At 31.0% G+C, this 12033-nt stretch overlaps 1 protein-coding gene across 6 annotated transcripts in view; it reads left to right on the top strand.

Moving 5' to 3' along the window:
* Eip63E (cyclin dependent kinase Eip63E) overlaps window positions 1-12033 on the top strand; it is a 1081826-nt gene that overhangs the window by 568183 nt on the left and 501610 nt on the right. The window contains exon 1 of one of the 6 annotated variants that reach the window (XM_072534724.1): window positions 8935-9113. The exons of the other annotated variants lie outside the window; for them this stretch is intronic. Within the exon in view, the coding sequence (XP_072390825.1) occupies window positions 9053-9113 (61 nt within the window). The 5' untranslated portion in view covers window positions 8935-9052. Of the gene's footprint in view, window positions 1-8934; window positions 9114-12033 lie in introns of those variants that run through there. 6 annotated transcript variants of the gene reach the window in all.

Below are 12033 nucleotides of genomic sequence, written 5' to 3'. Positions count from 1 at the left end.
AATAAAATTAAGTGTAATTTCTTGACTGAGTGCTGTCAGCACTCCTCCAGTTCGACGCGCCATTTTTTTTTTAATTTAATGAGTTACTGTAGATGCCAATTGATTGGACCTCCCGTCGCACGCCATGGGCAAAATTACTAGTTATTTTATAAAGTTTCCAAAGTTTTTATTTTTTTATAAACAATGATGTTTCTTTATTAAATAGATATATTTATTTAATAAATTTATAAACCAGTGACGTATGACATTATACGTCATTAATCAAAATAGTTAGCAATAAATCACCCGTATCGTTTCAGGAAGAAAATATGATTGGAATGTCAGATGCTGGTAGTTAAAATTTCTTTCCTAGATGGCGTAGTTACCCTACCGGACAAACAGTGTGCCTTGTCGTCCGAGCTTTTTATATAAATAGATGCAGCTTGTTACAATAAAACGGTTGTGTCACAAAGTAATTATTATTAAAAAGATTAAAACGTAGCTTACAAATTAGTATAAAAAGTTAGCAAAGTTAACTTCCAATGTTTCGACATTTTCAAACTCATGAGATTGCAAATTTTCATTTTCGTTAAATATGGTTTTTAATTAAAATTACTAGAACCAATCAAAGAATCAGTACCGAAATTATGACACAGCTACTATAAAATTAAACATTTAGATAATAACATGTTACAGTTTATGGGTAACGCCCAACTCTTTTCTAGACTATATATCCCTCCTTACATTGTGCTGATGTTAGAAAGACACTACCTCAAAATCGAATATATCAAATATAGTGGGCTTTCGAGAAGAAGAGAATAGTTCTTTTGTTCACTTGAAATTGCTCTTTTATGCATAACGAAAGCAATATGTGCCACGTTGCAGCCGGTCCCCGTTTCTTTAGAAATCTTGAACAAAATGGGAAATTGAACTATTTTTCTTAGATAGTTAAGAGAAATAAGAATCGTGTTTGCCATGGTGGGAGGACTTGAAATTATATAAAGATTTTGTAACATCTGTGGGTATATGCTTTCAAAATGAAGCAACTAATAAGAACATTAAAGTTTCAAAAACATTATTTTTTAATAGAAAAACTAAGCTACTAAGCTACAAAAGTGATGCTGATATTCTAACTTCAGTGTCTTATGCTATATCTTTCGTAGGTCTTTGTTTTGGTCTCATTTCTCTCTTAAAACCTATTTCTATTTTTTCTACACGGCTTGTTTAAATATTTCGTTACTTAATATTTTTCATATAGGCTTTTCAGCATTGTTTTATCTCATAAGTTTTTTATTTTGTTTTTCTCAGGTTTTACTTATAATATACACCGATTTGTATATTATTAATTTCAACCACGTATTTAATTTTTGAAGTATTTATATTTGGTAAATTTGAGGCAATTAACACTCGATTCTTCGTGTTCATCAAATATAAAACAAACACTATTTATTTTTCACTGAATTTTTTGTTGCTTACCGATGTTTCGTTAAATATTAGCTCCCTTCTTTCGCCTCTTGGTTTTGAATCTGCTTTACCATTTTCAAATATCGGGTATCGTGTATCGTGTTTTATGTCGTGTGTGTTGAGTAAATACTGTATTGCTATGTACAGTCGGCCTCATAGCATTTTCAAAGATTCGCTTGTTATATCCGCACGAATGCGGCACTTCGAACGAGTACCGATCCAAAACAAACGAAAATGAATAGAAAAATCCCGTGTTCCGCGGGGTTCGACCCTTCTAGCTAAACTTTCTTTTAAAAGGTAGCATTTGCCTACTGCGCCATCTATTACTAATATTAACTATATAACATCTATAACTATTTTTAGTTTTTATGTAATTTTATAATTACTTACTTCTCACCAATATACAAATAAAATATGAATTTATTAATATGTAATTTTCGATTTCATTAACGTTAAGCCCCGTTTTTAGTTTTGTTCCTTCTATTTTTTATGTTGTGTATGATCTATTTCTACTATTTTAATTCGAAGGATGTTTGCTATTGAAAACTTATTAATTGCTTGTGTATTTAGTTCTCAATACCTATTCTCAATACCTATTTTGAGCTCGATCTATTATCACTGGGGGCATAATACTGGTGACTAGGCCTAAATTCATAGAAACTACAGAGGAAACTTTACCATCAGACTTTTAAGTTATGGAAAACTTGTGTTCTAGTGCGAGAAAAATTGAAGTATGCGACGTACATCCATTAATAAAATATCATGCAGAAACTTACCTATCATTTTACAAAAACTGAATTAATAGTTAATCTCAATACCCAGGAGTTACCCTCTACCCTGAAAAAATATCATGTTCAAGTGCCATTACTAAAAGTGAACATTGACTGGTTTTGTACCGTTTCTAGGAATGTATGTCAATTGAGTCCTGTCCATCCGGTGTTCGTCAGCCAGGAACATTGCCTTCCACCCGTTATTAGCGGTCCCTATTTTTACTTCGTGATATCAGAGTACATTTAATCTTTTATGTCCAAATATATGTCATATAGGTATGCGGCCTTTGTCATCTTGATTGATGTAAACAGTTTTATTTTCCTGTTTTGTTCTTTCCTATTCTTCTCAAAATTATGGCATTTGTGACATGATCCACCCAGGATGTACTTAGCATACGTAGGTATATCCATATGTCTAAACCAATGTCCAATGAGGATATGGTACGGGAAGAAGAAAATGGGCGTTTTATCTAAATGTAGATGTGCTAGATATATTAACATCTTAGTAAAGTTGGATATGGTTCTGTCTTCAGAGTTTTGTTATCTTTTAATGTATTATTTATACTTATCAGTTTATAATTTGTATACATTTTTTCTTACAATTCTTCCATAAATTTCATTCCACGGTAAATAAAAATAAATAAAATATCAATCTAAAGAGTATATAAATTGCTTTGTAGAAATTTTTACTATGCAAAAGGTGCATCGAAATAATTAATTGAAACCTAACACTAATCTGATACCTCGTTTTCTATGCCATAACTATTGACAGGAAATGTTTAGTATCATCAGCTATTTCTGTTAAATCTATTTGTTAAAATATATCATCTATAATTTTTAATGTTTTTAAAAGTACTAGTCCCACGAACATTTATAAAAAGCGCAAAATTCTAAACATTTCCCAAACCTTTCTAATTATTTTTGCTTCTGTATAGGGTGTCAGTAGTTTTATTAGCCCTCGAAAAACAATTAAGCACACACTTCGAATGCCATTTGGGTTGAAGGTCGTTATGTGCAGCTGTTACGATACGACCGCGCTTACACACTATTTGTGGACTCTCCACTGACCAGCAAACACGTTTAATTGTTGATCCAAGGCAAGACATTTACCCAGTAGAAGTTGAGGGTTTAGATGTTAGTAAACAATTTTATTGGATAATTGGACCATATTACGTTAATGATACACTATGTATTTCAAAAATAACACTTAGATAAAAATAAAACATTATTTAATGTATTGATAAAACTAAAAAAAAAGTCCTAGAGTGGAGGACGATGAATTAGCTGTGCCCTGTTGTACTCCCATCTGCTTTAATTACTTTCGTTTCGCTGTTTGTAATTGGTGCCAAGTGACTAAAAGAAGCAAACAAAGTTTAAATAAGACTGTTAAAAGTAGAAAAAATTTGGAGGGCAAAGATTTTTTATCTGAAATAAGTATAATAAAACCAAATGGTATACGTTTTTAATTACAAATGCCATGAAGAAAGCAGAAGAAGGCTGAAGGCCTGAATTTAAATTTTATATAAAATAGACTGATGTAGGCAATACTTATTTCTAGGTTTTTGACTGAGGATGGTCCGATAGGACTGAAAACGTTATAAAAATTTATAAATTCACTTTGGAAAATTTTTCATAATTTTTTTACCTTTTCATAATTTAATTATATTCAAGAAGTTTTTACTTCATAGTAAGTTTTTTAAAACTATCAATAGACTCTAAAGCAGTCTGTTACTTATGTTGATAAACCCAGTTTATATATATATATATATATATATATATATATATATATATTAATATATATAAGTAAAATGTAATGGCATGTCTCGCAAAACAGAAAACCAAAAAAGATATATCGATGGAAGGCAACCGTATATACGTATTTCTGACTATTGGTCGTCTTCAGTACGGTGCAGCCAAGTTACAAAAGGAGCATAGCACACTACCACCTAGCATTGAAACTTCCGTGTTAAGGAATAAAACAATGATTGGCGCATCACCTAGTGATCGGGCGCGTAACTATATATACATAGCATAAAATTAAAAAGTTTAGTAATATTACCTAGGATTGTGAACTCATTTTAAAGTAAAGGAAAATCGATATAATCCTAAAATAACAAGAAAAATCCTTATCCTATACGATAATAAATATTTTTCGTATACTTTTTGGGTTTTCTTGTTATGTTGGGACTATATTTATTTTCCATTACATTAAAATGCCAAAGTGGTTAAAAAAATTAAAGAATAAAATATAGAATAAAATCTTTATTTATAAAAATGTTACAAGAAATGTTATATGTGTTACAAGAAATATTAATAATACAAGCCACATGTAGTATAATTTAGTTTTCTTAATGTTGTGACAAGAACTGGTTAGTATTTAAATAATTGTTTTGTCATTCTTATCAAGTTTTATGTGAATAAAAGTCTAATTCTGCAAAAGACATTTTACTACAATTTTATTCGCATAAATTTACAATGGGGAAGTACTTTAGACCAGATAAACTAGAGGCTGATCCAAACTGTCAAACTTCCACCAAAGAATTCAAACATTGGTAAGTATATAACATTCAAGAATTTTTTAGAAAGCAATGAATCTAAAGAAAAATCCCTAGAAGATAAAGATAAGTACATGCTTTTAAAAAATTAATCTACGATTACATAAGCGAAGCAATCAATCTGGAAAACCAATTGCTTTTTTCACACATACCCTCACAGATTCTGAATGAAAACATTATGCAATTGAAAAAAAAGCAAATGAGTTGAAGTATTAAAAAAAAATGCAGACATTATCTGGTAGAAAAGCAATTCTAACCAATTACAGATTAAATTACTATTTGGTTTATATAGAATGACGGTATATATCAAATCTAACAAGGAGAACTAGCTTTACTTCACAAGAATTTATTAACTATCTACACTCTAAAGGAATATATTCAAGTAGAACAACACCATAAAATCATGAAGGAAATGGTTAAGTCGAAAAATACAATGAGTTATATGGAAATTGGTGAATCTAGCATAGAAAACCAAAAATTTAGAATTCACTTAATGGAAAACTGCTTTACCATGTGCTCTGCACTATATACGAAGTTTACTGTTGAATTGTTATATTATTGAATCAAGATAATGATGAAGGTCCAAATAACACACTAGAGAATTCCACTACTAAATAAATACCAGATGAGACAGAAAATTTACCTGTTCAAAAACCTGATGATAATGATGAACCAAGATTGGAAAATTCAGATTTTCATTCTAGCTGTAAATCAGCTGGAGCTAAAAATAAACCAAGATAGTTGCAATATTTTGTTCAAAAATAGGGACGGGTGAATGTAGTATAATTTAGTATTCTAAATATTGTGACAGGAACTTGTCAGTATTTAAATAATTTTTTTGTAATTCTAATGTCAAATTAAAGCCTAATAAGCAACAGACAGCCATCAGACATTGTGAGTTTTTTGTAGTACTTTCATCCTAATGTAATAACACACACTATCAGTGGTCAGTGAAAACTCTTACAGTCTGGCGTTCTACTCACAGAGACAACTCAAGGACCCTGCTAAGTTGGAAACAGAACAATTAAATGATTTAGTCCTAGAAAGAAGTTTATATACATTTATACTCATACTATATGTTATATATTTATATGATAATACTTTTATTCTTTATATATATATATATATATATATATATATATATATATATATATATATATATATATATATATATATATATATAAATCAGAATCATAATATAAGTTCCAGAAAAATATTCTGGTTATCAACAAAATTATGATTTTGATTAGATTAGCACAATATTGCTTCTTGCAAAAAGAAAACCCAAGAATGAGGAATAACCGAATGATAGCAAATAGAAAAAACGAACAAAAAAAAAGAACAATGGATAAGGTAAATAATTGATTTCTAAGGTATGCTTAAAGTTTTCACCCAGAATGTAAGCTTTGCTAAAACCTGATATAGTAACTTTATTTGCTCAGTATAAACTCCAAACAACAGAGGATAATAATGTTTTTATGCCTGAAATGACAAACACAATTACAATCAACAGATTTTTTCACCAGTATGTCATCTTAAGATCAGTCATCCTATCCCTATCAACAGAATAGGAACGATCCCTGTCGACACATTCAAATTTATTTATTCATAACTCTGAACGCCTTACCGCTGTCTGTGTGGATGCAGGCTAATATACGGGACAAGGCGATTAAATGTTACAACTTACAATATACAAAATAGTGGTTAAGTACACAGTATTTTACGATAATAAAATTAAATAATGTGAAATAAAAATATATTATGTACACAAACACATGCATGTACAGACATATATATATATATATATATATATAATTAAACATGTAATTACATTTTAAAATCTATAAACCCAACAGTTGGTTCTATGATTCTAAAATCCAGCACAATAAAGATGGAAAAATAACATAACAAAAATAAAAAAATATGTAAAGTATTACCTAGTTACAATAAAAACATGAAGTATTTTACACAGTTGAGTTTCCAAACTCTATGGTACCAGTAACTCTTCTACTAATATTTATATATTTATTGAGGGACATATTAAATACATTTACAGCTAGGTTGTTTAACAAAGATAAGTATCTATTCAGTGGGCTATTAGCACCATAGGTTGTTCTACAAAATGGAACATTAAAAGTACATAGATGAGGCAAACCATGGTAATATTGTACTCTAAGACCAATCTCACTCACAAGAGAGGGACAGATCCCTCCTCACACTTAAAGCAGGCAAGCTCATAGACCTCTCCATGATAGTGTAGTCATTCTAAGGTGATGCTTTTTAAGATAGTTGTTGAACCACCACCTACAAATAATTCAAATACTAAGCTAAGTAAGACTGGTTTTATAATATATAATTTTAGGTTAAATTTATAAACTAATTTTATAAGTAAAAGGTCAGATATAATGTGAATAAAAATATAGGTCAGTGGTATAATAGTTCTTACCTGGTCCTGGTAAAAACAAACTCGGAACGGCTGTTCTCGTAATACCGCTATTTCCAACATTGACTCTCTTTAAAATGACTAGCGCATACACGAAAATTGTTATAAATAGTTTCTTTTGCAGCATTCTCTAATTAGGGCTCTTAACAGCATTCACCCATTTATAAAACATATCCATATAATGTCCTGGACTTAAAAAACGGTATTGCTTGCCAGTAGTATCCATGCAATCTGGAACACATCTTTTTTGTTCAGTTCTTCGTCTCTACATTGTTATTCCATGTAATGTGTTCGATTCCATAATAAAAAATCGTCGAAAATTGTACGATTTTGCACTATTTATATAAAAAAATTTAAATTATAAAATAAATTATAAAAAATAAAACAAATACAAATATGGCGCCGTATTTGTCTAAACTCAACTTTTACTTGATCACAGCACACTCCCTCCGCGCAGGAACGAGACTAGCAGCGCCACCAAACGAATGGGCGCCTAATCCGAACATGATTTGACCTTGGCTATCCCTGTTACCAATCTAGGTGTAATTTTATCTATGAAAAGGAGCATGTTAACTTGGGAAATGATCACTATAAAGTGCAACCTTATGTGGGCATGCGCTGTTTGGCATTAACAAAAAAATGATCCATAAAATACATAAGTACGACTGGGTTTATCAACATAAGTAACAGACTGCTTTAGAGTCTAACTACTATGAAGTAAAAACTTCTTGAATATAATTAAATTATGAAAAGGTAAAAAAATTATGAAAAATTTTTGAAAGTGGATTTATAAATTTTTATAACGTTTTCAGTCCTATCGGACCATCCTCAGTGAAAAACCTAGAAATAAGTATTGCCACTTTAAAAAAGAACAAATGGGTAAAATTTTGACGGTTAAAAGTTAAACATCTGGTTAATACTTACGTCTATGTAGTATTTGGAACTAGCAACATAACGAGGTCAGATGACCCCTAAATTACCTGATTGAAGTAGTAATCACATTATAATTAATATGAAACTAATGGAACGCACAAATTCCCAGCTCGAAAATTTACTTCGTCTTTGGATTTCTCATGACAATATAACAAAGTTAAGGACCTCTTATAACTTGTTTAAAGAAATTTGCTAGTTATTATCTGATGTCTAGGTACGGATGCTCAGAAAACGGTACAACGTTGTCGTCATTGACGGAGACTTTCAATTTTGCGTGTGCTGAGATAACACACTGACAATATTATGCATTGATTATACCTTATTTATAAAAGTTGATAATATACTTAGTTCTTTCTCCATCGATACATTTTTTGATAATTCATAATATGTTTTCTTTGAAACACATAGAAATCACACGAAATACACATAAATGACACAATTCATTAGAAGTTACCATATTCAAATATTAAAACAATAGATATGCTAGTTTTGTCTAGGAGTTTGTCTGTAGGAATAGAATAAGTACTTTTTACATGCACTCTGTAAATAATTTTACCGCCCGATGCATTATTTACGAGCACTTTCAAATATTAGTAAACAAAGTACTCACATTCAACGCACTCGATTACCCTTTGCGTAATTATCTTTATCACTGAACGAAGGTTAAAAATTTATCTCTAATTCTTAAGCTGTCAGAAGTGGCCTTATTCTCTCATTCAAGTTTGTTTAACTCGTTGCGAATGAAATCAACTCAGAATGCAGCACTGATTACATTGCAGATCACGCGGTCAAAACATTCTTCGGCAAGGACATCCAGTGAATGAACCGGAAATGAACATCTATCAATCGGAACATTGTTAATATCAACGTGGTTTGAATTTAAAATAAACTAGTTACTCAGTTTTTTTATGTTTTTGTTTTGGTTGCTACTTATGTATAAATTCGTGAAGACTAAGTGGATGACATCAAGTGAGTAATCATATTGTTTTTGTCAGACAAAGGTATAACGGGTATTTGGGATTTTAATACTTACATTAATATGTTATTCTTGTAGTTTCTAGACATGGTCTCTTTCCGCACTGCAACTGAACGATCTTTTGTGTATACTCTCTACATTTATGTTTGTGCTTTTAGGATAGGTTTTTCGAATGCTTTCGAGCCTCATTTGGTAGATGTCGTGCTTCAACAGGTACTTAAATGTGTAAATATTTTCCTCACTTCGCCGTTGGTACCCTTTATTTGGTTCTTTTTATCCCTCGCTGAGCTTCACCACGGTGTTGCTAATTTTTACTCAGTAGTTTCTCTTCATTTTTAGAAATACGACCTGTAACGAGATCTAGTCTCATAGTTTTCGAATGACTGAAACTTATTGTTTTGTTTCTTTTTTTATCCATTCTTGTCCAGTGAGATACAAGGGAATGGATGATTACATCCGGCAGAGCCTCATATACCATGAGAAGGTTAATGTAACGTGGGGATCGGCTGATAACTGGAGTTAAGCTATCCTTAGCTTCCATTTGATCATTACTTAATTCTCATAGCGACCATGACCAAACGTAAAGCTTCCCTCCACCACGACAAGGTCTCATGGTTTTAGGGGGGACTATTTAGTTATTGATGAGATAATTACAGCAAATTCTGCGTTCGTTTCTTAAAAATTTTATTTTTTACAAAACTGTAAAACCTACAATATAACGTAAAAATCTTACGAACCACAATGAATAAATACTGTATTATTAGTAGCTAACTAGATAATAGCTAGATAACACTTGATTGATTACATATTTAAATATTTAAGCGTTTACATGTGTTTGGGAGTCTTTGTTTACGTATTGGCCTAATGTAGGGCTGAATTCTAAAGTGGGTATACGTGATGTGGTGTCTCATGTCTGGTACTGGAATTGTTGTTTTGTTTTTTTTTTGGATACCATCAGTTCTACACTTGTACCATACTTAGTGAAATAAAGAACTAAGCTGTAGACTTAAAGCACTGACACACTATGGGACTCGAACTCCGTTTCTTAGTCCTGATAGATTATAAGAGGGGTCTTTCATAGAGGTGAGACACAAGCAAGTTAGATCAAAACAACAAAAAAGAAAAGGGAAGTTTTTAAATATTCTAATAGTCTTTATTTAATATCTGAAAGTATTTTTATTAATATTTTTATTTAATATTTAAATATCTAAAAGTCCCTTTTGTAATCGATTAACTGAAAATATCGAAAATCGTGTTGAAAATAACAAAACATACAATGAAATAAGAAAATTTAATTAAATACGTCCAGAGAACATAAAATTGTTTGGTTAGTTAATCCATTTCGATTTAAACATGTTTAAAATAGAGACTGCACAAGAAAATATAAATAATATAAATAATAAGAAAATATAAAATCCCTCAGAGTTCGCCAGCTCTCTAGGAGGTCGGTTAGGAAACACTGTTTGCCTCGTACCATGCGGCCCTCGGGTGCGATGGTATTACTTCTTCGGGATTGGTGAGCGCATTTGTGGCAGTAAATTAACAAATCTACAGTTAATAACACAGCTATGTAATGTTCTTAACCGATACACGGATGTTAGTTATTTATACCTTATTCATAGCTGTCCTAGATTTTACATACTCATTAGCTATTGGGACGTGTCGTATTTGGGAATGAGAACTTCCCCACCTAGTCTGTTTTGTGTTGACTGGAAGCGAACTCCTGCTCAATGTCTCAAACAGGCATAGTGGCATAGTTGGTAGTTGTTGGGGGGGTCTTTGAGTTGTTGAAAGGATATGAAGGTTGTTGTACTGATTTAGTTGGTTGTTAGTTAATGCAGAGTTATTATTAAAGTTCTTTATATATTGTACGTTGATATTAATTGTGGCTAGGTGAAATGTATAAACTTATTACGATAAATGTCGCAGGTAAAAATATAAACAAAATTATAGTTTATTTTGAGCACGCATACTAATAGAGTAATCTATAGTAAATTAGACATTTATTGGTTATTTAAAAAGATGCATAAATTTTTTAAAGGTCATAATAAATATATCTTTGCACAAAACAATATTTTTAATTGCTTTAACAAAAATTAAACTTTATCCACTTCTTCATCTTTCTCTAAACTCCTTATTCTAGCTTCATGGGTGGATGTGTGGGGCATAGTTCCTATTTATGTTTCTCTTTTTTTAATTTTCTAGCTTTTGTAGTCTTTTTCATTAACTGTATATGCTTTTTACTATTTTTATTATCTGCCGGGATATTTGCAAATCTTTATTGTTGACCATATTATTTGTCTGTCTATGTATGTAGAATCAAATGCAGAGAGTTTCATTCTTTACATTTTTTACGTGGCTGTTTTAATATTGTACTTTACAACAGCGCCTCTCTTTACTCTGATGAATACTGGTCATGGAGTAAGTACTATTTTGTTCACGGGATTATTATATACGTATACTAGAAGTATGCCAGTCAACATCTTTATTCTAAACTCATCCATTATCTTTATTCAAAAGTTGACTGACTGGTGATTTGTCTCGATATAGTGTTACTATTCTGTTTTGCACCATTTTGTCAATATGTTTGTTCCATTCTGTTTTTTTTTGTACCCATGTTAACAGAATCTATTTTGTACCACCTTCTACTATTTTTAATTCTTTGGCTAGCTTCCTTCTTCCTTTATATTCCTTCTTGGTTGAGGTGAGTATTTCTATCACCAGCCAATTAAAATTTATTTTTTATTCTATTACTCTTCTGCCAACTTCCAGTTTATATGGTATCGTTTCTTTAAAAGTGTACAAAATGTATAAAGTTTTTTCAGTGGTTATTGCCACTGCCATATTTGGACTGTTCCCTTTTGTGTTAAAATAATATAAGAAATCTAATGAAATCGTAGGCTTCCACGGCCA

Source organism: Diabrotica undecimpunctata, chromosome 6 (genome assembly GCF_040954645.1).
Source record: "Diabrotica undecimpunctata isolate CICGRU chromosome 6, icDiaUnde3, whole genome shotgun sequence".
Lineage (NCBI taxonomy): Eukaryota > Metazoa > Arthropoda > Insecta > Coleoptera > Chrysomelidae > Diabrotica > Diabrotica undecimpunctata.
This window is presented reverse-complemented; position numbering and strand designations above follow the sequence as displayed.